The 27,743-nt window shown below is 48.9% G+C and overlaps 1 protein-coding gene across 14 annotated transcripts in view; it reads right to left on the bottom strand.

Moving 5' to 3' along the window:
- The window catches only part of ANAPC7 (anaphase promoting complex subunit 7), a 29,995-nt gene extending 14,291 nt beyond the window's left edge, over window positions 1–15,704 (bottom strand). For 2 of the 14 annotated variants that reach the window (XM_051826777.2, XM_008272209.4), the window contains exons 1-3: window positions 14,700–15,286; window positions 10,565–10,751; window positions 3,239–3,358 (exon numbers count right to left, since the gene is read on the bottom strand). In XM_051826777.2, the coding sequence (XP_051682737.1) occupies window positions 3,239–3,358; window positions 10,565–10,751; window positions 14,700–14,800 (408 nt within the window). In that variant the 5' untranslated portion in view covers window positions 14,801–15,286. Of the gene's footprint in view, window positions 1–626; window positions 667–3,238; window positions 3,359–3,639; window positions 3,766–5,694; window positions 5,992–10,564; window positions 10,752–14,699; window positions 15,287–15,593 lie in introns of those variants that run through there. The other 12 variants (XM_070066180.1, XM_070066181.1, XM_070066183.1 and 9 more) reach the window with 12 other exon arrangements.
- Between the last annotated feature and the right edge of the window lie 12,039 nt (window positions 15,705–27,743).

A 27,743-nucleotide genomic window follows, 5' to 3' on the forward strand; every position in this document is an offset into this window, starting at 1 on the left:
GACATTTCCTCAAGGGGTAAACACTCTGAGGATTAAGAACATCTCTTCTCATCAGAGACCTGCATTAGATTAAACAATCCAGTACAGAACTAATCCACACTAATTCAAACAGTAAAGTAATGAAATACTAGAAACAGAAGATTTTCACTTGGCCTCAGATTTTCCATTTTAGGCTATTTTGAAAATGCAAAGGAAGGTACTTAAAGGAAAACTCCAGTATCGGTGTCAATATTAAAAAAAAAAAAAAAGTTGAATTTAAGATCGTTTCTTGACTACTTGTTATTAAAAAGCTATGACAGATGGACCGGATGTTTGAACATCAGAATTTCCTTTAAGCTACTTGACCATCACTGAAAGAATGAGTTCTGAGTACTACTTAGTGAAAAAATCAATTTTCTTAAAAGGTAATTGTTATCTGGGACCATCATAAAGCCACATTTCACCAGCTATAAACTCAAGCAGTCATCATTTTCCAAAAACTAAGTGAGACATTGTACGTTTACTCTTGAAAATTTACCAAGATACAATAATCTTAACACTGGAATTTTCCTTTAACTTATGAGGGAATGTGTGGCGGTGTTTACCATACATTAACAGATGTTCAATTAGACGTATTTTTGACTCACTTCCTTGTCCTTTACACAGACTGAGAAGCCAGTTAACTCCCTAACAGACAAGAAAGAAAAACTGTAAATATTTTAGGTTTATGTTTGAGGCACACATCTTTGTTTGCTCCTGACTACAAGAGTTCAACTGAGAGAAGAATCTGCCCTCCTAACACACAGACTCCTCGAGCCCCTCCTGAAGTGATGGCTGTAGACATTAAGAACTGGGTACCACAAAGCTGAGCTGCTTTGCCAGTAACCCACTTTCTAAAAATGTCCTTCCAAAGCTGGCAAGTCACTGAGGAAACCATGGCACATTTCTAGTGAGACAAGCAACAGTTCATTCAAAATTATCAAAATGGCTTCTTCCAAAAGGAAGACATCTTGAGCATAGGAACAGACACAAAAATTCTGAGGGTAAGAAAAGACTTTTAGACGTTACAACAACACAATTTACTATACAGGACCCAAATACAGTTCCAAGTATTTTTATTAGCAGTAACCTTCATAAATTAGATGGAAGAAATAACTTAAATTTTAAAAACTTAGAAAATAGTAAATAATTCCTTAATACAAGGAAGTCTAAAAACACAGTTCTCAAGAAGTTCTGCTATTTTTAAAATTCAGCAACACTTGAATAAAGCAGCAGTAACTAAAATGCCCCAGATCCCCCTTGCTTAGATTCCTTGCCTTGTAAGGGCAGGAGGATGAACACAAACATCTTACCTGGAAAATTCCTTATTGCTAAGCACAAGCGCCACAGAACAGTTTTTCAATAAAATAAGAAGGGCAGGAGATATGAGTATATGTTAGAGTATTAAATATTGATATGAATTTGAACCTATGAGTAGATTCTCACTGTTCTTCTAAAATGGATTAAAAAAAAAAAAAACTGATGCCCAATATATTATGCCAGGCACTGTGGTGCAGCGGGTTATGCCACCCCTTCGGTCACGCACATCTCATACTGGAGTGCCTGGGTTGGAGTCCCAACTACTCTGTCCAACCTGGGAGGCAGCAGATGGCCCAAGTATTTGAGATCCTCCCACCCACACTGGAAACAGATGGAGTTCCTGACTCCTGGCTTCATCCTACCCAGACCTAGATGTTGCAGGTATTTGGGGGGTAAACCAGAGGATGAAGGATCTGTCACTCTATCTTTCAAATAAAGAAAGCTTTAAAAAGAAAAAGAAAAAGATGTCCAATATATTTGACACCAGGTTCAGGTGTCTACTTGTTTCCTGCTTAGGAGAATGGCTCTAGTAATTGGGTTCCTGCCATCCACAGGAAACTGGGATTGAGTTCCTGGCTCTCTGGGATAGTTTCTGGCAGCCAGCTTTGCTGTCCCTTCCCCACCCACTGTGGGCACCTGAGGAGTGAACCAGGAATAAGAGCTATGTCTGTCTCTTATAGTAAAAAAATACTATTATCCTGGCCAGCGCCGCGGCTCACTAGGCTAATCCTCCACCTAGCGGCGCCGGCACACCGGGTTCTAGTCCCGGTTGGGACGCCGGATTCTGTCCCGGTTGCCCCTCTTCCAGGCCAGCTCTCTGCTGTGGCCAGGGAGTGCAGTGGAGGATGGCCCAGGTGCTTGGGCCCTGCACCCCATGGGAGACCAGGAAAAGCACCTGGCTCCTGGCTCCTGCCATCGGATCAGCGCGGTGCGCCGGCCGCAGCGCGCCGGCTGCGGCGGCCATTGGAGGGTGAACCAACGGCAAAGGAAGACCTTTCTCTCTGTCTCTCTCTCTCACTGTCCACTCTGCCTGTCAAAAAAAAAACAAACAAACAAACAAACAAACAAAAAAAAAAACCTATTATCCTAACTTCATAAATATTTTTTAAAAAGTAAAGGGGGCTGGTTCTGTGGCATAGTAGGCTAAGCCTTAGCCTGAAGCACCGGCATCCCATATGGGCGCCAGTTTGTGCCCCAGCTGCTCTTTTGCTGATCCAGCCCTCTGCGTATGACCTGGGAAAACCGTGGAAGATGGCCCAAGTGCTTGGGCCCCTGTACCCATGTGGGAGACCCAAAAGAAGCTCCTGGCTTCAGATAGGCCCAACTCCGGCCGTTGTGGCCATTTGGGGAGTGAACCAGCGGATGGAAGACCTCTCTCTCTCTCTCTCTCTCTCTCAGTATCTCCCTCTCTGTAACTCCATCTCTCAAATAAATAAAAAAAAAAATCTTCAAAAAAAAAGTGTTCTCATCACTATAATATGTTGCCAAAACAAATATATATCCTACATATAAAGAAATACAAAGAAATCTTACAGTCTTGTTTTTGAAAATAAAAGGATTAATAAATGATTCCCACTATCAAATGATACACCCATGAATGTAAAAAATGAAATGTGTTCACCCCAAAGTCTTTTCCAAATCACTATTTCCCAAAAGCAAAAACTATCAGAATAAGCAGTCTGTAGTACTGTACAGCTAACATTAGTTTAATTTTCAGGGTCTCATAAGAAAATCATTTCTCTCTGTCTGAACCCACACTCCAATACCAGGAAATAAAGTGAGAATTAGTTACGAACCACTTGGTCAAATGCATGTCCTAATATACAAAGACACATGGAAGAAGCAGACCGGGAGAGCTGTGGAGCAGAAAAATACATTACACACACTTAATCCAACTTACTTTGGGAGTTCTTTGTCTTGAAGGGATCCCATCAAGTATGGCAATGGCATCTTTATCTTGTTTTAGCATTGTATAACATTCAGCCATTTTGTATTTCACCTCAATTTCAGAAGGAAGACACTAAGAGAGAGTGAAAACACGGCTTCAAAATATTATTTCAACAGTATAGTAGTCCTTCAAAATGTTTAGCACAGACTTATCTGATAATTCTGCTCCCAGGCATACAGCCAAGAGAACTGAAAATGTATATTCACACAAAATATTCACAGCAGTACTATTTATGGGCAAAAAGTGAAAATCAGGCACAGGTATTGTGGTTAAGCCACTGCTTGAGATGTCGGCGTCCCATATCAGAGCACCTGAAAGCAAGTTCTGCCTCCACTTACAATCCAGCTTCTTACCAGTGCACCTGGGAGGCAGCAGCTGATGACTCTAGTGCTTGTGGGAGACCCTGACGGAATATCGGCTCCTGGCTTCCCCAGCTGCAGTCATTTGAGAAGTGAACAGAAGAGGGAAGATCTCTCTGCCTTTCAAACAAATAAATAAAACCATTCGAAAGGCAGAGTGACAAAAAGGGAGAGACAAAAGAGACTGATCTTCTATCTACTAGTTCATTCTTTCTTTTTTTTGACAGGCAGAGTGGACAGTGAGAGAGAGAAAGAGAGAAAGGTCTTCCTTTTGCCCTTGGTTCACCCTCTAATGGCTGCTGCAGCCAGTGCACCGCGCTGATCCGAAGCCAGGAGCCAGGTGCTTCTCCTGGTCTCCCATGCAGGTGCAGGGCCCAAGGACTTGGGCCATCCTCCACTGCACTCCTGGGCCACAGCAGAGAGCTGGTCTGGAAGAGGGACAACCGGGACAGAATCCGGTGCCACGACAGGGACTAGAACCCGGGGTGCCGGCGCCGCAGGTGGAGGATTAGCCTATTGAGCCACGGCGCCGGCCCACTAGCTCATTCCATAAATGGCTGCAATGACCAAGGTTAGACCAGGCCAAAGTCATGCAGATGACAGCAGTTCAAATACTTGGGTCCTCTTCCACTGCTCTATCAGCTCCATTAGCAGGGGACTGGATCAGAAGCACAGTAACTGGGTGCTGCAATACGGAATGTTAGTGCTGCAATTAGCAGCTTAACCCTCTGTACCAAAACACCAGTCCCAATAAAAAAAAAAAAAAAAACTTTATAAGATTTATTTATTTGAAAGACAGAGTTAGAAAAAGAGAGAGAAGAACAAAAAGACAGGTCTTCATCTGCTGATTCACTCTCTAAATGGCTGCAATGGCAGAGGGTAGGCCAGACCAAAGCCAGGAACTTCATCCAGGTCTCTCCTACATGGGTGGCAGGGGCCCAAGTACTTTTGGGCCATCTTCTGCTGCTTTACCAGGCACATTAGCAGGGAGCTGGAATGGAAGTGGAGCAGCCAGGACACAGGTGGTGGCTTAAACCACTGAGCTAAAACACTAGCACCTAAATTTTTTTTAAAAAAAGATTTATTGGGTCTGGCACTGTGGCACAGCGGGTTATGCCGCCACCTGCAGTGCTGGCATCCCATATGGGTGCCGGTTCTAGTCCTGGCTGCTCCACTTCCAATCCAGCTCTCTGCTATAGCCTGGGAAAGCAGTAGAAGATGGCCCAAGTCCTTGGGCCCCGCCCCTGCATGGGAGACCTGGATTAGAAGCCCCTGGCTCCTGGCTTCGGATTGGCGCAGCTCCGGCTGTTGCAGCCATTTAGGTAGTGAACCAGCAGATGGAAGACCTCTGTCTCTGTCTCTGTCTCTACCTCTCTCTGTAACTCTCTTTCAAATAAATAAAATAAATCTTTAAAAAAAAAAAGATTGATTTATTTATTTGATAAGAGTTATAGAGAAAGCAGGAGAGAGCGAGAGGTCATCCATCCACTGGTTCACTTCTCAAATGGCCACAAAGGTCAGAGCTGGGCTGGTCTAAAGCCAGGAGCAAGGATCTTCCTCTGGGCCTCCCAGTGGGTACAAAGGCCCAAACACCTGAGATAATCCTCTGTTGCTTTCCCAGGCACATTAGCAGGGAACTGGATCGAAAGTGGACCCATATGGAACTGGACTGAAACTGGCACCCACAAGGGATGCCAGCACGACAGGCAGCAGCCCCACCCACTATGCCAGAGGCAGCCCTTGCAGGAGCATCTGTAGGAAGAGGATGAAGGAAGAGTACAAGCTTTACGAGATGAGGTGGACGTCAAGGAATCTCACAGGATCCTCCTCTAACACAGAGGAAGCTCCTGTTTATCTGCTTCAACACAGGCATTCACCCAAACTTGTCAGTGCTATTGTTGGCAGGGCTGCACGAGAACCTACTCAGGGACATCTCTGCTGAAACACAGAGAAGATAAACATGAATCCCTTCTACCCTTAAATTTTCTCTCCTGTCCTACTTTAGAAAATGCCGTATTCCTAAAACTTGTTAAAAAGGTGAAAACCAACCAGCGCCATGGCTCACTGGGCTAATCCTCCGCCTGCAGCGCCAGCACCCCAGGTTCTAGTCCCGGTCGGGGCACTGGATTCTGTCCCGGTTGGTCCTCTTCCAGTCCAGCTCTCTGCTGTGGCCCTGGAAGGTGGTGCAGGATGGCCCAGGTGCTTGGGCCCTGCACCTGCATGGGAGACCAGGAGAAGCACCTGGCTCCTGGCTTCGGATCAGCGCAGCGCACCGGCCATAGCGGCCATTTGGGGGGTGAACCAACGGAGGGAGGACCTTCTCTCTCTTTCTCTCTCTGTATAACTCTGTCAAAAAAAATTTAAAAAAAAGTAAAAACCACATAAATATCCACCAACTAGTTAACAGGTAAACCTAAGGTGGTATATCTACATAACGGAGTATTATCTGGCAATAAAAGTGAAGAACCAATACTTGCTATCAATACAGATCAACCTTGACTACACTAACTGAAATAAGCCAGACACAAAAAGCCTTATCACACGATTCCATTAATATCAAATATACAGAATAATTAAGTACACAGAAACAGAGAGGTTAGAGATCGTCAGGGGTGAGATGGGGGAAGGAATGAGTGACTGCTACTAGGCAACAGCACCTCTCTAAGGAGAAGAAAATGCTGTGGAATTATACAGTACTGTTGGGAGCCAGCATTGTGGCACAGCAAGTTAAGCTGCCATCCTGGATGCCAGCACCCCATACTGGAGCTCTGGTTTGAGTCCTATTTCGCTTCTGATCCAGTACCTTGCTAATGTTTCTGGGAATGCAGCAGAATACAGCCTAGGTCCTTGGGCCCCTGCATCCATGTGGGAGACCCACAGGGAATTGCAGGCTCCTGGCTTCAGCCTGGCCCAGTCCAGCCTTTGCAGCTCTCTGGGCAGTAAATCAGTGGGTGGAAGTTTCTCTGTCTCTCTATCACTTTGCCTTTCAAATAAAATAAATGGTTTATTTATTTGAAAGGCAGAGTTAAGAGAGGGAGAGGCAGAGGGAGAAGTCTTCTGTTTGCTGGTTCACTCCCCAAATGGCTGCAACAGCCAGGGCTGGGCCAGGCAGGAGCCAGGAGCCAGGAGCCAGGAGCCAGGAGCCAGGAGCCAGGAGCCAGGACCTCAACCAGGTCTTTCATGCAAGTGTAGCAGCCAAGGACGTGGGCCATCTTCCACTACTTTCCCAAGTGCATTAGCAGGGAGCTGGATTGGAAGTGGTGCAACTGAGACCGGAACCGGTATCCATATGGGATACTAGTGCTACAGACAGGGGCTTTACCCACTGTACCACAGTGCTGGCCCCTAAACTAAATCTTTAAAAAAAAAAAAAAAAAAAAAGATAGTACTGCTGGTAGTGCAACCTTGTAAACATACTGAAGTCCACTGATGTGCACACTTTATTTTTTCTGAACTGCACACTTTAAAAAGGATGAATTTTGAGGCCAGCACTGTGGCCCAGTGGGTTAAGCCATCCACTATGATGCCAGTATGCCATATGGGATACATCCTGGCTGCTCCAATTCCGATCTAGCTCTCTGCTAAAGGACAAGGAAAAGCAGTGTAAGATGGCCCAAGTGTTTGGGTCCCTGCCACCCAAATGGGACAACCGGATGAAGCTCCTGGCTTCTGGCTTCAGCCTAGCCCAGTGGGGCCACTGCGGCCATCTGGGGAGTGAATCAGCAAATGGAAGATCTCTCTCTTCTGTTACTCTTTCAAAATAAATAAAGCTTTAAAAAAATGGTGAATTGGCCGGTGCCGCGGCTCAATAGGCTAATCCTCCGCCTTGCGGCGTCGGCACACCGGGCTCTAGTCCCGGTTGGTGTGCCGGATTCTGTCCCGGTCGCCCCTCTTCTAGGCCAGCTCTCTGCTGTGGCCAGGGAGTGCAGTGGAGGATGGCCCAGGTGCTTGGGCCCTGCACCCGCATGGGAGACCAGGAGAAGCACCTGGCTCCTGGCTTCGGATCAGCGCGGTGCGCCGGCCGCAGCGCGCCGGCCATTGGAGGGTGAACCATCAGCAAAAGGAAGACCTTTCTCTCTGTCTCTCTCTCTCTCACTGTCCACTCTGCCTGTCAAAAAAAAAAAAGGTGAATTTTATAGCTTGTGAATTACCTCAATTTAAAGAGTACATAAAGATTAAATGTATAAATTCATAAGAAAATTTTAAGCATGGTGTTTAGCATACTGAATGCTCAGTAATATTAGCTATTTTTATGATACACATGACTTCCATTCAGTGTCAGAAAATAAAGAGGAAATCCTGGCTATCAGCACATTAATAATAGAAAGCAAAGGTTTTACATAAATAAGATCTTATCTATGGGAAAAAGCTTGTTTATATATGGAAAAGTACAACGCAGAAAAATCAAGATCTAAAACTACTCCTACGTTACTCTGACATTCGTTCACTCATTCACTCATATTCTTATTTGAAAGGCAAAGTGACAGAGAGAGCAAGAGAGAGCCATTTCCTATTTGTTGGTTTATGCCCTAAATACCCACAATCGCTGAGGCTGTACCAAGCTGAAGCCAGGAGCCAGGAACTCCATTTAGGTCTCCCATATGCGTGGCAGGAACCCAACCACTTGGGCCATCTTCTGTCTCTTAGGACACAACAGCAGAAAGCTGGATCAGAAGCGGAGATAAATTCTATCTCAGGCACTGATATGGGATGTAGGCGTCCCAGGCAGCCCCTTTAAACCACTGAGACAACCCCTACCCTGACATTCCTTTTCAATATAATTTGTATGTATACAGCTAGGAAATTTAAAACATAGCTTAAAATTAAAAACTGAAAGTTCCCCCTCAAGGCAGGCATTGTGCTATAGTGGGTATTAAACCACTGTTTGGGACATCCATGTCCCATATTGGAGTGCTGGTTCCAGGCATAGCTACTCTAAATTTCCCATCCAGCTTCCTGACAATGAACCTGGGAGGCAGGAGTTGATGGCCCAAGAGCTTGGAGAGTCAACCAGCAGATGGAATGGAAGCTCTCCCTGCTTCCTCTTCCTCTCTATCACTCTGCATTTCAAATAAATACATTTTTTAAGATTTATTTTATTCATTTGGAAAGCAGAGAGTCGGAAAGAGAGAGAAAGGGAGAGATATATTCCATTTGCTGGTCACCCCCCAAATGACCACAACAGCTGGGGCCAGTCCAGGCTGAAGCCAGGAATCAGAACTCCATCCAGGTTTCCCACGTGGGTGGCAGCAGTCCAAGCACTTGAGCCACCCAATGCCTGCTGCCTCCTAGGGTGTGCATGAGCAGGAAGCTGGAATTGGAGTTAAGTAAATGAATTGGAAGTGGAGTTGGGATTTGAACCTAGGATTCAAACTCTGATATGCTATGCAGGAGTCATCCTGAGCTGTATCTTAACCACTGCACCAAATTCCCATCCCTCCAGTTTCTTACTATTATAAAACACTGCAATGAGCAGTTTTAGTTTTATATCTTCAAAACTGTGAGCTTATTAGGGTTGATTTTTTTTTAAAGATTTATTTATTTATTTGAAAGGCAGAGTTACACATACAGAGAGGAGACACATAGAAAGAGGTATTCTATCCAATGGTTCCAAACGGTTGCAATGCTGCATTGGCCAGGGTTAGGACAGGTAGAAGCCAGGAGCCAGGAATTTCATCTAGGTCTCCCATGTGGGTGCAGGTGCCCAAGGACTTGGGCCACCTTCCACTGCTTTCCCAGGTGCATTAGTAGAGAGCTGGATTGGAAGCAGTTGGGACTTGAACTTGTCCATATAGGGTACTGGTGCTGCAGGCAACAGCTTAACTCTCCGCACCACAATACCAGCCCCCATTAGGGTTAATTTCTAGCAAGTGATGAGGACATTACAATTTTATGCCTTCTTTACTTAACTAATTATTAAGCAGTCAAAATTGCCAGGAATTGATTATTTACCACAAGTTTCCCCAGATACTCACAAATCTAACTGAAAAGCATTCTGTGTTGTATTTCCATTAGTTATAAATACTGGGCAGGCCCTGTGGTACAGCACGTTAAGCCACTGCTTGGGACACTGCATCCCACACTGGAGTGCTGGTTCCAGTCCTGGCCCCTCTGTTTCACCCAGTTTCTGCTAAAGCATCCTGGGAGGTAGCAGATGACATCTCAAGTGCTTGGACCTCTGCCACTCACATGGGAAACCTGGATGGCGTGCAGGTCTGGCCCAGGCCCAGGTGCTGTGGGCATGTGGGGAGTCAAGCAGCATATGGAGTATCTGTCTCTGTCATTCTGCCTTTGAGTAGATGAACAAATATAAAAAAAAAAAAAAAAAAAACTTCACATTTTTTATCTGTATAAAATGGAGAAACAATGTATGACTGTCAGTCTAGATAACTCTAGATAATTCATGTTTAATTTTTAGTCTCATTGCTCTTAGCCTTTTTTTTTTTTTTGGACAGGCAGAATTAGAGAGAGAGAGAGAGAAAGGTCATCCTTCCGTTGGTTCACCCCCAAATGGCTGCTACAGCAGGCACACTTCGCCGATCCGAAGGCAGGAGCCAGGTGCTTCTTCCTGATCTCCCATGGGGTGCAGGGCCCAAGCACTTGGGCCATCCTCCATGCCTTCCCGGGGCCACAGCAGAGAGCTGGACTGGAAGAGGAGCGACCGGGACAGAACCGGCGCCCCAAGCGGAGGATTAGCCTAGTGAGCTGCGGCACCAGCCTACTCTTAGCCTTTAATACTTAGTTGGACACATTCGCACATCCACATGGATTTTTCACCTTTCTCCAGTCATCTCCCCTTTAAAGTTACTTCCTATCTGACCACCTTTTACATCTAACTAACCATCTATCTTCTAAATCCCTTCAGTCCCTCTCTCAAAAAACCAAAACCAAAACCAAACACAATTCCATCTCCAATTACCTGACTTTGTGGAGTAGACGCAGAATTTCCAGTTGAAGGTCTCACTTTTGAAGTTTTACTAAGGGCTTTCTTTTGCTGTAAAGCCATGGTATACTTACTGACAGCATTCCGGTATTCCTTATCGTGAAACAGAGAGTCAGCATGATACACCAAGAGCTGGTACTTCTGAGACGGGGAGAACAACTCCCTAGAAAACAGAGAGAGTACACCCCCAACGTGGGTTATTTTGCAATACAGGAAGAACATCTTAGTATCCACATTAGTCTAGTACAAAGTCTTGTACAACCGCAGTTTAAATAAAGTAAAAATACTTCTAATACATTGTTTCTCCATTTTATACAGATAACTAAAAATGTGAATTTTTTTAATATTTATTCATCTACTCAAAGGCAGAATGACAGACAGATATTCCATATGCTGATTTACTCCCCAAATGGCCCTTAAGTGAGAGGTTTAAGAAGTTGAATCTTATGCCAATAATGGTCAACACATCTAAAATAGTACCTCAAGTTGTTTTGTTTCTTGGGGTTTTAAAAAAGATTTTATTTCTTTTATTTGAAAGGCAGAGTGACATAGTGATCTTCCATCTGCTGGTTGACCTCCCGAATGGCTGCAATGGCCTGGGCTGGGCCAGGCCAAAGCCAGGAACTTCATCTGGATCTCACATGTAGGTTGCAGGGAGTCAAATACTTGAGCCAACTTCCACTGCTTTCCCAGGCGCATTAGCAGGGAGCAGAAGTGGAGCAGCTGGGACTCAAACTGGCACCCACATAGAATGCTGGTGTCGTAGGCTGTGGCTTAACCTGCTACACCACAACACTGTGCCTAGGTTGTTCTGTTTTAATAAGATTTTTCCTTAATGATTTCCCTTTACTTAATATAAAGAAATGATACCTATAAATCAAATCCAATTATATATATATATATATGTTTATTCTAAACACTCTTAATGTAACAGTTTGAAATACAGATATACCTTCATCTATATAGTGTTAATTAACATCAAGTTTTTAGGCCAATGACGACTTAACTAGCATTACTAAAGATGCGGCAAAGACCTGAAAAAAAGAAATCTCACCACTTTGACTCCTTTTTAGGAAGGAGCTGAACAAAGAGTTCAAAAAAGAACTGGAAAACTCTTTAAATACTGAAGAGGCCAATGTTGTGACACCGCCTGCAACACTGGCATGCCATTTGCATGGGAGTCCTGACTACTCCACATCTGATCCCGCTCCCTAATGCACATGGGAAAGCAGCAGATCGCCAGAGTGCTTAGGCCCTGCTACCCACCTGGACTAGTCTTGGCCACTGCATTCATTTGGGGAGTGAACCATGGGATGGAGGACCTCTGTCTCTACCTTCTCTCTCTGTAACTCTGACTTTTAAATGAAGAAATAAATCTAAAAGCAGAGCTAGATCTTGGAACCACTGGTTCATTCCCCAAATGCTCAACAGCCAGGGCTGGGCCATGCTGAAGCCAGCAGCCTGGAACTCCATTCGGGTCTCCCACATGGGTGGCAGGAACCCAAGCACTTGGGCCATCACCCATCCGCTGCTCTCTGATGCACTAGCATGAAGCTAGACAGGAAGCAGAACAGGCAGGACTGGAACCAACACTCCTAAATGGGACTGCAGACATCCCAAGCAACATCTTAATCCTCTGCACCACTATTCAATAAGAAAATTTAAAATATAAGAGACAGAAGCTGGCACTGTGGCGTAGTGGGCTAGGCCTCTGCCTGGAGCACTGGCAGCCTATATGGGTGCCGGTTTGAGACCCAGATGCTCCTCTTGCAATCCAGCTCTCTGCTGTGGCCTAGGAAAGCAGCAGAGGATGGCCCAAGTGCTTCGGCCCCTGCACCTGTGTGGGAGACCCAAAGAAGCTCTTGGCTCCTGAGCAGCTCAGCTCCATCTACTGCGGCCATCTGGGAAGTGAACAAGCAGATGGAAGACCTTTCTCTCCTTCTGTAACTTTCTCAAAAAATAAATAAAATCTTTATATATGTGTGTGTGAGAGTGTGTGCGCATGGGGCCAGTGTAGTGACACAGTGGTTTAAAGCCCTGGCCTGCAGCACCAGCATTCCAGATGGGTGCCGGTTCACGATTCAGCTGCTCCACTTCCAATATCGCTCTCTGCTAATGCGCCTGGGAAAGCACCGGAGGACGGCCCAGGTCCTTGGGCCCCTGCATCCATGTGGGAGACCCAGAAGTTGTTCCTGGCTCTTGGCTTCGGATACACACAGCTCTGGCCATTGTGACCATTTGGAAGATTTCTCTCTGCTTCTGCCTCTCTGTAACTCCGTCTTTCAAATAAATAATAAATAAATAAATCTTTAAAATACATACATATATATATATATACACACACACACACACAAACAATAAAGGTCAAAACTTAAACAAGGTAGGAAACTGCCAGTCAACCCCGACATGAAAACACGCAGGCTAACCAAACTTAGCTTAACCAGCGTTATCAACTGCTCTAACAGCCCTGTAACACCTCTGAGAACCAAGAGCAATGACTAACTGATGCATTAATTACCAACGCTGGAAACTGTATGCCTTGATGAATCGCTCAGAACCAAGTACAAGTTCCAGAATAAACACAGAAGGCTGGCACAGACCAGAGCTCCTCACTGTCAACACTAAGCGGATGGTGGCAGGTGGTGGTCTCACTGGCGAGGGCCAAAGCACACTAACAGAGAAGGGGAGTAGTGTCTGCTGTGCAGCCATGGAGGGAGGCCTTTCCTTCCTGGCCTACACCAGCTATGAAGAGGCCAAAGCCGGCGGGTCCACACAGAGCAGAAGCAGCCATCATACTGCCACCCGGAGGTCGCAGACTGAGAGGTCGGAATGGAGACTCAGGCCACAGAACCAGTGGCCAGACGGCTCCCTCACTTCCTGGCTGTGCCAAGCGGGACAAGTGCTTCACCTCTCCGAGGGTGCACACCCTTCCTTAGCACGTTCAATACGCAACAGATGTCGCGCTGATTCCATCAGGTGGTCAGAGCACGGGGAGCCGACCTTTACGCCCTCATCGCACATCAGAATGCCCGGGTTCAATTCTGGCTCCTGCCGCCAGCTTCCTGCTAATGCAGACACTGAGAGGCGGCAGTGATGGTTCGAATAACGGCTCCAGCCACCTCCGTGAGACCTGGGCTGTGGTCCCAGCACCTGGGCTCAGGTCCCGACTAGCAGTTGTGGGCATCTGGTGAGTGAACCAGCAGATGAGAGAGTGCTCTCTCGGAGTTTAAAAAGAACCATGTAAAAAGTAAAAACCACTACCGCATCAAACAGCCAAGTGGGAAAACGGGACAAAATCCTGATGGTCAAAGAGCTCTCTAGGAGGGACACGGGCGGCTGAAACCTGCGGGGGGGGGGGGGTTACCATGCCAACGGCAGGTGCAGAGGCCCAGGCGTGAGAACCAGCCTGGGGCAGTCAAGGGCCACACACCAGTCAGGGAGGCTGGGGTCCGGCGAAGAGGCCTCAGGTCAGAGAGAGCTGTGCTGGGATCTTAGCCGAAACCCAGCGGGGACCGACAAGCACTCAAGGCTGGAACCGGCCCTGTGCCTCCTCTGTGGCGGGACTCAACCCACAGCAGCTCCGGAAACAAGAAGGGCGCCGCCCCCCGCCCCCGCCCCCGCCCCCGCCCCGAGTCTCCCGGTTCCAGGACTCTGCCAAGGCGAGAAAGGGGGCCCTTCTGACACACGCAAGAGGAACCAAATCTGGCTCCGAGGTGGGAATCGGCTATCGAAACCAGAGGCCTGGGGCTGCGCTGCAGCGAGCGGGAAGGAGCCGGGGGCGCGGGGTTCAGCCCGGCGATGTGGCTGACAGTCGCCCGGCGACGGACGCCTCGAGAAACCCTTCGCTCGCCCCCGTCTGGGAAGTCGTCGCCAGGTGGTTCTCGGAGCCTCCGCCTTCCATCGGTCGAAGTCGCCGCTCGCCTCATCCCCTACAGGGAGCCCGGGACGAGGCCGAGGCCAAGGCCGTCCAACTTGCGCTTCCAAGCCGGCGGGCTGATCGTGGAGCCTCCGCTGGGGGCCCGCGGCCGCTCCTTCCCGCCCCCTCGGCCCCCGCTCCCAGACCGCCGCCGCTTTTCTCCTCAGCCCCAGGCCGTTCCCCGCCTCAACTCACGGGTTGTTATTACTCATTGTAAGTAACAAGCTGCTGAGAAGCCGCACATTGGAGTGCAGCCCCGCGGCTGCCATGTCCCGCACGTGGTCTATCACATTCATCCTGCCCGGCGAAGCCACGGACGGCGGCGGCGGCGGCGGCGCGGAAAGCCGGTAAAGGATGCTCTAGGAAGGTTCCAAAATGGCGGCGGCGCCGGGGTCCTCCGGGTCCACACGCGGCACCGCCCCCGAGAAATAGGTAACTACCGAAGTGCCTGAGTGGCAAGAAACTCAGCCGCCACCGCCTTCGCCTGAGAGCTGGAACGGTATCTTGTGGCGGTCTTTCACGCGACAATTACGTCATCATCCTAAACGGCAGACCTCAGTGAGGTTCTCCGTTGGCACGAAAGGCACCCCAGTAGGAATATAGCCTCATTTGAAATAAGGGGAGCCCCAGAGGCCTCTAGGGCCTCTCGGAAGTTAACGAAATGCATGGGAATTTTTCAAAAATAAAAGTGGTGGAGTAAAACTCTTCGACGGCTGGAATTAAATATTTTAATCAGGCGCCAGAGGCGGACCTAGCCGTTCTTCCAAGCGCGCATGCGCACCAGGCGAAAGTCGTCACGCCCCCTCCTCCGGAGACGTGTGTCCGGCCGCAGTGGACTTCTCGCTGGGTGCGAAGGGGTCAGCTTCCCTCGTTAAATGACTCACTAGGTCAGGGTGAATGGCGGGCAGCCGTGGCAGCACGTGCGTGGCACGGTCCACGGACGTTCTCACAGCTCCCGCGTGGCGCGCTCGCCGACCTGCCCGCGAAGTTGTCGGAGCGGTCGGCGCCTGCACCTGCCCGCTTGGCCTGGAACCCCCGGGTCGCGCGCACCTCCAGCACTAACGGGGGCGGGGGCCGCGTTAGGCGCACCTGGACGAGTCTCCACTGCCCCCAAGGCCGCCCGGGTCTCCCAGGGGGAGGGCTCGGGCCGTCTGCTGCCTTCCCCCGGCCGTCAGCAGGGAGCTGGGTCGGAGCCGAGCCGACGGGATTGCGGCGTCGCGGCTGGCGGGTCACCCGCTGTGCCCGCCTCCTGATAAAGGGCAGGGACCCAGCCATCAGACGGGGAGCAGCGCGCAGGGGTGAGCACGGGCGCGTTCCCTCTGTCGGTCCCGTGCGGGAATTCTTCTGTGACTCTTCAGAAGTCATGATCTTAAATTTTAGGATCATAAATCTGGATTTTAAAATTAGTCCCAATTTTTTAAACATTGGCCAAAACAAAAATAATAGCAAGAACCCTACACAGGAGAGGAGAAATATGAGACTACTTTATACATTAGTAGCACGGTGGAGCATGTGAGCACCGGTTCAGGTCCTGGCTGCTCCACTTCTGATCCAGCTCCCTGCTCATGCGCCTGGAAAAGCGGCAGGGGATGGCACAAGGGCCCGAGCCCCTGAACCACATGGGAGTCCCTGGCCCCTGGCTGCAGTCTGGCACAGCCCCAACCATTGTGGGCTTTTAGGGGGTGAACCAGCAGGTGCAAATTCCCTTTCTTTCAGCCTCAGCCTTTCAACTAAAGTAAATCTTGAAAAAAAAAAAAAAAAAAAGAGTGGCTGAAGCAGGTTGCGTAATTATATCACTCTGTAGTTACCGTTTTAATAAAGTTTGAAGACTTACTATATATTGCTTATGGATATATACATATTTAGGAAAAGTATTTTAGAAGTTTCACAGAAATGGTAAGTGCCAGAGTCCTCGTGGGGCTCCGTTTAGGAGAGGAGAGTCAAGAGTGGGATGGGGGAAGCCCACGCAGGAGCTTCAGCTGTGGCTGATAGAGTAGGGTGTTCTTGCCGGGGTCTTCATAAACAGCACTGGAGTCAGTGTTAGGAGCGCAGGGAGCCCCCGTCTCTGCTATTTTGCATCTGAATTTGAAATTTCCACAATTTCCCTGGCTCTGTGGAATGAGAACCATGACAACAGTCCCCATCCCCTGGGACTGTCCTAAAGATTAAATCAGTTCACAGCGGGGAGCCCGGCAAAGACAGGATGAGGCACCCAGTGTACTGGGGCGGGCGTTTGCACAGAAGTTAAGACACTACTTCCATTGGTATCCCATATGGGAGTACCCCATTCTCCATTCCAGCTTCCTGATAAGATAATGCACACAAGGAGGCAGCAGGTGTGGCTCTAGTACTTGGGTCCCTGCCACCCACGTGGGAGATGCAGATTGAGTTCCTGGCTTTGATCTGGCCAGGAATGGCTTTTGCAGACTTTTGGGGAGTGAAGAAGCAGATGGAGAGCTGTCTCTATCTCTGTCTCTTTCAAATACATAAAGAAGAAGGCTGTGTTTTCTGTAATACATTTTAAAAAATAATAAAAAGTAAAAGTCAGGCAGCTGGTGTTGTGGCACAATTGGTTAAGTCCCTGCCTTGTGACACCAGCATTCCATATGGGCACCGGTTCGAGTCCCGGCTACTCCACTTCCAATCCAGACTTCTGCTGTGGCCTGGGAAAGCAGTACAGGATGGTCCAAGACCCTAGGCCCCTACACCCGTGTGAGAGACCCGAAGAAGCTCCTGGCTCCTGGCCTCAGATCAGCTCAACTCCAGCTGTTGTAGCCATTTGGGGAGTGAACCAGTGTGTGGAAGATTTCTCTGCCTCTGCCTCTCTGTAACTCTGCCTTTCAAATCAATCAATAAATCTTAAAAAAAAAAAAAAAAAAAAAAAAAAAAAGATAGCCCAGGTGTTAGGGTCTCTGCCACCCACATGGGAGACCTGGTTGGAGATCCAGGCTCCTGGTTTCAGCCTGGCCCCACTCTGGTTGTTGCAGCCCTTTGGGGAGTGAACGGATAGAAGATTCGTGAATGGACAGAAGATTCTCTTTCAAATAAATAAATATTTTTTAAAAAAAACAAACTGCTTTTTATTATCATTGTGTGCAGATAATTCAAAGTGACATCAGTGATAAACTACTTTTTCCTTCCAAAATATTTTGTTCCAAACATTGCTATGGTTATTAAGTAATACAAATATCCATGAGTGGGGCTGGTGCTGTGGTGCAGTAGGTTAAGCTTCCGCCTCCTGCACCAGCTTTCCATATGGGCGCCAGTTCTGATCCAACTCCGTGCAGATGGCCTGGGAAAGCAGTGGAAGATGGCCCAAGTGTTTGGGCCCCTGCGTCCACATGGGAGACCCGGAGGAGGCTCCTGGCTCCTGGCTTCAGATTGGCAGAGCTCCGGCTGTTGTGGCTAATTGGGGAGTGAACCAGCGGATGGAAGACCTCTCTCTCTCTCTCTGCCTCTCCTCTCTTTGTGTAACTCTTTCAAATAAATAAATAAATCTTAAAAAAAAAAAGATAAGTTTTTCTTGCCCGCTACTATGTTTAAAATTTATTACTTTTCTTCAAAATATGTATTGTATCGTATTCACCTTAAAATTAGCACATTGTTAGAATGTGCCCTTAGCAAACATGGTGCTCTGCTGGGCAGAGAACTCGGTGCTACCCAGTGTCTACCACCTGTGCCACCTCAACAGACACACATTCAGCCACACTTTTATCAGGCCAGAATTGTTTAAGCACCGTTCGGCAGCCAGTTCCTGTCCCTGTCCCTGTCTCTAGTCCTGTGAAAGCACATATCTCTGCTTTAAAAAAAAAAAAAAGATTTAGGCCACCGGCATCGCGGCTCACTAGGCTAATCCTCCGCCTTGCGGCGCCAGCACACCAGGTTCTAGTCCCGGTCAGGGCGCTGGAGTCTGTCCCGGTTGCCCCTCTTCCAGGCCAGCTCTCTGCTGCGGCCCGGGAGTACAGTGGAGGATGGCCCAAGTGCTTGGGCCCTGCACCCCATGGGAGACCAGGAAAAGCACCTGGCTCCTGCCATCGGATCAGCGCGGTGCGCCAGCCGCAGCGCGCCAGCCACTGCGGCCATTGGAGGGTGAACCAACGGCAAAGGAAGACCTTTCTCTCTCTCTCTCTCTCTCTCTCTCACTGTCTACTCTGCCTGTCAAAAAAAAGAAAAGATTTATTTATTTATTTATTCAGAGATAGAGCGACAGAGAGGGAGAGACACAGAGAAGGAGAAATCTTCCATCTGCTGTTTCTTTCCCCAATGGCCACAATAGCCAGGCCAAACCCAAGAGCCTGGGACGCCATCTGGGTCTCCCCCATGGGTGGCAGGGGTCCTTGTATTTGGGCCATCACACACTGCCTTCCCTGGAAGCTAGAGCAGAAGCAAGGAGTAGTGAGGACTGGAACTGGCATCCTGATGTGATAGCCGCTTGCCTGCTGCACCACAAAGCCAGCCCCAGAATGGAAATTGTAAGAATTTCTGCTAACAGGCCAGCGCCGTGGCTCAATAGGCTAATCCTCCAGCTGCGGTGCCAGTACCCTGGGTTCCAGTTCCTGTCAGGGCGCCGGATTCTGTCCCAGTTGCCCCTCTTCCAGGCCAGCTCTCTGCTGTGGCCCGGGAGTGCAGTGGAGGATGGCCCAAGTGCTTGGGCCCTGCACCCCATGGGAGACCAGGAGGAAGCACCTGGCTCCTGGCTTCAGATCAGCTCAGTGTGCCAGCTGCAGCGTGCTGACAGAGCGGCCATTAGGGGGGTGAGCCAACAGAGAGGGAGGACCTTTCTCTCTATCTCTCTCACTGTCCACTCTGCCTGTCAAAAAAAAAAAAAAAAAAAAAGAACTCTTACCAAGCATGTTAGTTCCCCGTGAGGTGCAGGAGTTAGGTGCAACAGTTAAGATGCTCACAGCCTGGTTCAAGTCCTGGCTCCACTTCTAATCCAGTTTCCTGCTGATGTGCACCCTCATGGGAGATCCGGACTGAGTTAATTTAGGCTTTTGGTTTTGTCCTGGCCTAGCCCTGGCTGTTGTAGGCATTTGGGTAATGAGTCTGTAGATGAAAAAATCTCTCCCTGCCTTTCAAATAAGTAAAAAATTTTAATAGATTTGTTTGAAAGGCAGAGTTACAGAGAGAGGGAGGAAGAGAGGTCCTTCACCCTGGTTCACTCCCCAGGTGGCAGTAATGGCCTGACAGCCAAAGCTCGGAGCCGTGGCTTCATCTGGTCTCCCATGTGGGTGGCAGCGCCCAAAAGCTTGGATCATCTGCTTTCCAAGGTGTGTTAGCTGGGAGCTGGATCGTAAGTGAAGCAGCCAGGACACTAACTGGCACCATTACGGGATGCCAGCATCACAGGCTGTAGCTTACCCGCTAGGCCACAATACAGGCCCTCAACTTTCTTAAAATTTATTTTAAGATTCATTTATTTGTTCATTTATTTGAAAGGCAGAGTTACGGAGATAGATCTTCCATCTGCTGGTTCACTTCCTAAACGGCCACAACAGCCAGGACTGGCCCGACGGAAACCAGGAGTTTATTCTGGGTTTCCCAGTGGGTGCATTGGCCAAGAGCTTCGGCCATCATTTACTGCCCTCCCAGGCCATTATCATGGAGCTGGATTGGAAGCGGAGCAGCCAGGACTTGAACTGGTTGCCTGTATGGGATGCTGGCCTCACAGGCAGCAGCCTTAGCTGTGCCAGCCCTCCCAATTTTTAAGTGATTATCTGATCATCAGCCACTCTCTAGGTACATACTGTTTTCACATTTTACAGTTAAGGAAACTGGGTCTGTGGGGTTTATTGCCTCTGCCTTCAATGACAGTTAATTTGTTAGAGAATATGCAGTATGTTTTGCAAATGTATACATAGCATATTTATAAGTCAACTTCTCAAAGACCCAAGTCACAATTTTCTTCAAACACCTTTGAAGGCGCCAGTACCCTGGGTTCTAGTCCCGGTCGGGGCTCCGGATTCTGTCCCGGTTGCCCCTCTTCCAGGCCAGCTCTCTGCTGTGGCCCGGGAAGGCAGTGGAGGATGGCCCAGGTTCTTGTGCCCTGCACCCCATGGGAGACCAGGAGAAGCACCTGGCTCCTGGCTTTGGATCATCGTGGTGCTCCAGCCCCAGCTCGCTGGCTGCGGCGGCCACTGGGGGGTGAACCAACAGAAAAGGAAGACCTTTCTCTCTGTCTCTCTCACTGTCCACTCTGCCTGTCAAAAAAAATTTTCAAAAAGGAGAATTTCTGCTAAATTTTCCCTTTATGTTTATAACTTTTTATAACTACTTACATATCTGCTACTTCATAGTGAAAATTAATAATTGTTTTTTGTTGTTGTTGTTGTTCAACTAGGACAATGTGCTCCACCCAGCTCCCTGCTAACGTGTCTGGGAAAGCAGTAGAAGATGGCCCAAGCGCTTGGGCCCCTGCCATCCACATGGGAGACCCAGAGGAAGCTCCTGGCTCCTGGCTTCAGTCTGGCCCAGCCCCAGCCATTGTGGCCATTTAGGTAGTGAGCCAGGGGATGGAAGACCTCTCTCTCTCTCTGTCTCTTCTCTTTCTCTGTAATTCTGCCTTTCAAAACAAATAAATCTTAGAAAGAGAGAGAATATACTCCAATGATCGATGTCTTTATATTGCCTATTGAACATGAATGTGCAAAAATGATCAATTTGAAAAAGTCAGTGGTAAGCTTGTATTATTTAAGGATCAAAAACAGAAACTAGGGCCGGGCCTTGTGGCACGACCGCACTCGGGGCACCTGCACCTCATAGCAGAGTGCCTGGGATCCAGTCTTGCCTTCACTTCAGAGCCAGCTCCCTGCTAATGCTCCTGGGAGGTAGCAGATCATGGCCCAAGGACTTGGGTCCCTGCCACCCATGTGGGAGACCCACACAGAGCTCTTGGCTCCTGGCTTTGGCCTGGCCCAGCCCTGGCTGTTGTGGGCATTTGGGCAGTGAACTAGCAGTCTTTCTCTTTGTCTCTCTAGCCTTTCAAGTAAAATGAAAACAAATAAAGAAATCTTTTTTTTTTTTTTTTTTGACAGGCAGAGTGGACAGTGAGAGAGAGAGAGAGGGAGACAGAGAGAAAGGTCTTCCTTTGCCATTGGTTCACCCTCCAACTGCGGCTGGCGCGCTGCGGCCGACGCACCACGCTGATCCGAAGCCAGGAGCCAGGTACTTCTCCTGGTCTCCCATGGGGTGCAGGGCCCAAGCACTTGGGCCATCCTCCACTGCACTCCCTGGCCACAGCAGAGAGCTGGCCTGGAAGAGGGGCAACCGGGACAGAATCCGGAGCCCTGACCGGGACTAGAACCCGGTGTGCCGACGCCGCAAGGCAGAGGATTAGCCTAGTGAGCCGCGGCGCCGGCCAAGAAATCTTTTTTTTAAAAGTGAAAACTTTAACTTAAATTAAATTTAAATTAAATTTAAAAACTTAAAAAAATTTTTTTTATTTATTTGTTTGAAGGGCAGAGCAACAAGGAGAGGGAGAGACAGAGAGAGAGAAATGTTCCATTTGCTGGCTCACTCCCAAGTGCCCAAATCAGCTGGGTCTGGGCCAGGCTGAAACCAGGAGCCTGGAACTCCATCTGGGTCTCCCATGTGGGTGGCAGGGACCCACATAATTGGGCCATCTTCTGCTGCTTCCTAGGCATCTTAGCAGGAGCTGCATTGGAAGCAGAGCAGCCGGAACTCAAATTGGCCCTCCAATATGGGATGCCAGTGAAACAGATGGTGGCTTAACCCACTGAGCCACAATGCTGGCCCCCTAAATAAAGACTTAAAAAAAAGAGAGAGAGGATATAAAAAAGTGTAGCTGTTTTGGTATACACAATATACCAGCGTGTGAACACACTTAGAATCATGCCTGACACATGCTAAACACTATATAAATGTTCGCTAATTTTTTTTTTTTTTTTTGACAGGCAGAGTGGACAGTGAGAGAGAGAGAGAGAGAAAGGTCTTCCTTTGCCGTTGGTTCACCCTCCAATGGCCGCCGCGGCCGGCGCACCGCGCTGATCCGAAGCCAGGAGCCAGGTGCTTCTCCTGGTCTCCCGTGGGGTGCAGGGCCCAAGTACTTAGGCCATCCTCCACTGCACTCCCTGGCCACAGCAGAGAGCTGGCCTGGAAGAGGGGCAACCGGGACAGAATCCGGAGCCCCGACCGGGACTAGAACCCGGTGTGCAGCGCCACAAGGCGGAGGATTAGCCTAGTAAGCCGCGGCGCCAGCCAAATGTTTGCTATTTTTTCTACATTTGAAATACTCTATAATTAAACCCATATCCAATAATATAAAAAAATGGAAATAGTTCACATATTTGATTGATGAAGAGATAAACAAAACATGATAGATCAGTACCAGTATTCAGGGAAAAGAACCACTGATATATGATACATGGAAGAGTTTCAAAAATATCTTGCTAAAAATAAAATTATGGAGGTGAAAGAAGCCAGATGAAAAAATCTGCATAATTTCTTAATCTATTTATATGAAATATCCCAAAAAAAACCAAACCAATTGAGACAAAATGTACAAGGGATCTTTGAAAAGTTCACAAAAAATGTGAATTATTTAAAAGCTATATATGGATATGGATGTCAAAAATGTTTTTTAATTCCATTTCTTCATGAGCTTTCTGAAGTCCCTTCGGGATTAATGACAACTGGCTGCCTAGCCAGGGACTGATGCAGCATCTCACCTGCCCACAAGCATCTTACCTTTAAAAGATCCGAGAGAAGGGCAGGCGTCGTGGTGCAGGGGGTCAACTGTTCCTTTGAAACACTCACATCAGAGTGCCTGGGTCTGAGTGCCATCTCAGCTTCCAGCTTCCTGTTAATGCACACCCTGGCGGGCAGTGGGACTTCTACCCTTGCATTCCTGTCATTCATATGGGAGACCCAGACGGAGTTTCTGGCTCCTGGCTTCAGCTTGGACCAGCCCTGGCTGTTACAAGTACTGGGGAAGTGAACCAGTGAATGGAAGATTTCTCTCTCTCTCTCTCTCTCTCTCTCTCTCTCTCTCTCTCTCTGTCTCTCTCACTCTGTCTCTTGCTTTTTCAAATAAATAAATAATGAATAAGATTTTTTTAAAAAGAGATCAGAAAAGAGGACAAAACAAGAGAAGACTGAGAAGGAATGGCCAAGGAGGTGGGAGGAAAAGCAAGACAGGCTAGTTTTCTGGAAGCCAAATGAAGGATGTTTCCCTTCAAGGTGGGAGCCATCTACTGTAGCAGCACTTGTGAGAGTGGGCTGAGAAAGTGCCCCTGGGTTCAACCACATGGAGACTTTTGCTGAGCTTGCCCAGAGCCTTTCCAGCGAAGTGGCGACAACAGAGGATGGAGAAGAAAAACGTGAGACAACACGTGCAGGTGGACCATTACTGCAGGGGCCGGTGCTGTGGCGCAGCGGCTAAAGCTGCCGCCTGCAGATCCAGCAACCCATTTGGGCAACAGTTTGTATCCCGGCTGCTCCACTTGTGGTGCAACTCCCTGCTGGTGCACCTGGGAAAGAGGCAGGAGATGGCCCAAGTGCTTGGGCCCCTGCACCCACATGGGAGACCCGGAGGAAGCACAGTCCAGGCCATTAATAATTCCTAAAAAGAAATCAGGCTGCAATACTTCTGTGGGATCAATAAAACCACACAAAGAAAGTAGGAAACAAAATATTTATAGGGAAAAAAATGGAGAGGTGAGGAGGCTCCACCTTCTCTGGAACATTTTTGAAAGAAGACGAGTTCTATAGTTAATTCCTGCCAACCTAATGAGGTCACACCCCACGGATCTGAATGGTGTTCGAAGGCCACATGTGGTATGGAACTAACCTGCGGCACACAAGAGAGAGACCCAAGAGGACGAGGTCTCCTCTTCAACATGGAATCACCCTCACGAACAAGCCTTTTGGAGCTGGAGGAGGTGTTGGAGGCCGTTTCGTTTTCATCCTTCTTCTCCCGCGACAAAACTCCCTGGCCGCGAACTTTTAGGTCAGCCACGGAGCAGGTGCAGAATGACGTGGGATCCGTGGCGCATTACAGCAGCAACTTAGAAATGATCTGTGCCACTCAGGGTCACCGCTCGACGTCCAGCAGCCTCCCGGGCACGCAGATCTTCCCCAGATGCATTGGACATTTTTCTCAGATCTGTCTTTTGTACAGGGAAGAACATAGCACTGTAAATTGCTGTAAGGGAAACATCACTTAGCGTCCCTAAGTGTGTCCTGGCAGAGCTCGGCTTCCTTTCCAGGGAAAAGTGCCTTCAGGACAGAGCTTGTCTACACAACTGGAGGGAGTAAGTCCTGCCTTCTTCCCAAACAGTTTTCCTGAAAAGAAAGGCGGCTGGGCCGGTGCTGTGGATCACTAGGCTAATCCTCCGCCTTGCGGTGCCGGCACACCGGGTTCTACCAGGTCGGGGCGCCGGATTCTGTCCCGGTTGTCCCTCTTCCAGGCCAGCTCTCTGCTGTGGCCAGGGAGTGCAGTGGAGGATGGCCCAAGTGCTTGGGCCCTGCACCCCATGGGAGACCAGGAGAAGCACCTGGCTCCTGCCATCGGGATCAGCGTGGTGCGCTGGCCACAGCACGCTGGCCGTGGCGGCCATTGGAGGGTGAACCAACGGCAAAGGAAGACCTTTCTCTCTTTCTCTCTGTCTCTCTCTCTCACTGTCCACTCTGCCTGTCAAAAAAAAAAAAAAAAAAAAAAAAAAAAAAAAGGCGGCTGGTGCGGCAGAGGGACCTCTGCTTCGAGACAGTCACACACAAATGCAAAAGCAGGTGGGTTTGCCCCACTCAGAGTTCTGCAGGTTTCAATAGGCTCCCAGCCCCTCCTCCAGAAACTCCCCCAGACTCCCAGGCTTCACTGAACTCTGAGGACGTCCTTCTCCCCGATTCCTAACTGCTGCTCTGTCTCGGGATCCGATTCTGGCTCCTAATTCTTCTGCAGCCTCCTGCCTCTCAAATCTCCCTCCCTCCCTCCCTCCCTCTCTTTTTTCCTTTTCTCTCTCTCTCTCTTTCAAGACTTACTTGCTTATTTGAAAGAGTTACAGGGAGAGACAGGGAGGGATGAAAGGAGGGAGAAAGAGAGACAAAGGAGAGAGAGATCTTCCATCGCTGATTCACTTTGCAGATGGTACAATGCCCAGCGCTGGGTCAAATCAAAGCCAGGAGCCAGGAGCGTCTTCTGGGTCTCCCACTTGGGTGGCAGGGGCCCAACACTTGGGCCATCTTCTGCTGCTTTTCCCAGGCCATTAGCAGGGAGCAGGATCAGAAGAGGAGCAGTAGGGGCACGAACCGGCACCCATATGGGTCGCTGACCTTGCAGTCAGTGGCTTTACCCGGTATGCCACAGCGCCACCCCCAAGTCTTCATTTCTATTCCTGATCTTTCACCTATGTTTCTATTTGCCTGGTGGCTGCTGTGGAGGCCACCAACCACCCCTCAGGCTCCACATGCTGAGCACTCAATCGTCTCCCACTTTCCCTCCAAAGAACTCCAGACCCAGCTACCTACTTCTCCAAGTGGGCTGGGACAATCCCAGCGCATGCCTGCTACCCCAGCAGCATTCATCACAGTGCACTGTGTGAGGGGCCAGTGCTGTGGCATAGCGGGTAAAGCTGCAGCCTGTAGTGCTAGCTCCCATGTGGGTGCCGGTTCGAGTCCCAGCTGCCCCACTTCTTTTTTTTTTTTTTTTTTTTTTTTTTTTTAATTTTTTGACAGGCAGAGTGGACAGTGAGAGAGAGACAGAGAGAAAGGTCTTCCTTTGCCATTGGTTCACCCTCCAATGACCGCCACGGCTGGCGTGCTGTGGCCGGCGCACAGCACTGATCTGATGGCAGGAGCCAGGTGCTTCTCCTGGTCTTCCATGGGGTGCAGGACCCAAGCACTTGGGCCATCCTCCACCGCACTCCTTGGCCACAGCAGAGAGCTGGCCTGGAAGAGGGGCAACCGGGACAGAATCCGGTGCCCTGACCGGAACTAGAACCCAGTGTGCCGGCAACGCAAGGCGGAGGATTAGCCTAGTGAGCTGCGGCGCCAGCCGCTGCTCCACTTCTGATCCAGCTCTCTGCTAAGGCCTGGGAAAGCAGTAGAAGATGGCCCAGGTCCTTTGGCCCCTATACCCACGTGGGAGACCCGGAGGAGGCTCCTGGCTCCTGGCTTTAGATCGGTACAGCTCCAGCCGTTGTAGTCAGTTGGGGAGTGGGCCAATGGATGGAAGACCTCTCTCTCTCTCTCTCTCTCTCTCTGTATAACTCTAGCTTTCAAATAAACAAACCTTTAAAAAAGTGTCTGGGTGACAAATTATATGATCTCTCGACTTATTTCCATCAAAAACACTGCTATTTTCCAAGTCAACGATTCTCAAAACCTCAGCTGAATATTCAACTGCTAAATCCAATGTAGTGGGATCTTCTTTTAGTGTGTCTGTCAGGGACAGGGGTCTGGAGCCGCAGTTCAGACACCACTTGGGATGCCTGTATCTCATCACAAAGCCTGGGTTTTAGCTCCAGCTCTGCTCCTGACTCTGGCTTCCGCTCATGTGGGCAGCAACAGCTCCAATGGTTGGGTCTGCCACATAAGTGGCAAAGTTTCTGACTTGCCCAGCTGTGTGGTAGGCCTTCAGGGAGGGAGCCAGTGGATGAAAGATCACTGTCAGTCTGTTTCTATCTTCATTCTCTCTCTGCCTTTCCAATGCATCCAAAATAAATTTTAAAAATTAAAAAAAAAAGTCAAACTGCCCCTTAGTTTTACAACCTTAGCAACATCCACTATGCTCTTACACCTGGAACACGGAGATTTTACCTGCTGATGTCTCGACCTCCCATCTCTGCACCCGCCACACACACTTGTGCTGTGTCTGGATTTTATCCTGTTCTCTCTGCTGGGGAGTGGAAGCGCAGTAACTCCAGTTACCAGGCATTTCCCACACAAGAAGCGCCCTGTCTTGGCCCTCAAATGCCTTCATACGTTCAATATAGATTTGAGTGCCTACTGTGTACATCTCATCCTCCAAGCACTGGATCTACAAGGATGAAAGGCATGGCCATGACTATGTAAAAATATTACGAAAGTACATAAAATAGTCAGGTGATGGTTCGGGGAGGAATCTCCAGGGCACGGGCAGTGTAACAGCAAGTGGCAGACTTCTGAAAAGCACTGTGAGAGGAGCTCAGACATTTGTCTAACCACGCTCATTGCAGCCCCCACTATTCGTAATGGCCCAAAAGGAGACACAACCCAAGTATCCCTCAGCAGGTGAACGGAGAA

This window comes from Oryctolagus cuniculus, chromosome 21 (genome assembly GCF_964237555.1).
Source record: "Oryctolagus cuniculus chromosome 21, mOryCun1.1, whole genome shotgun sequence".
NCBI lineage: Eukaryota > Metazoa > Chordata > Mammalia > Lagomorpha > Leporidae > Oryctolagus > Oryctolagus cuniculus.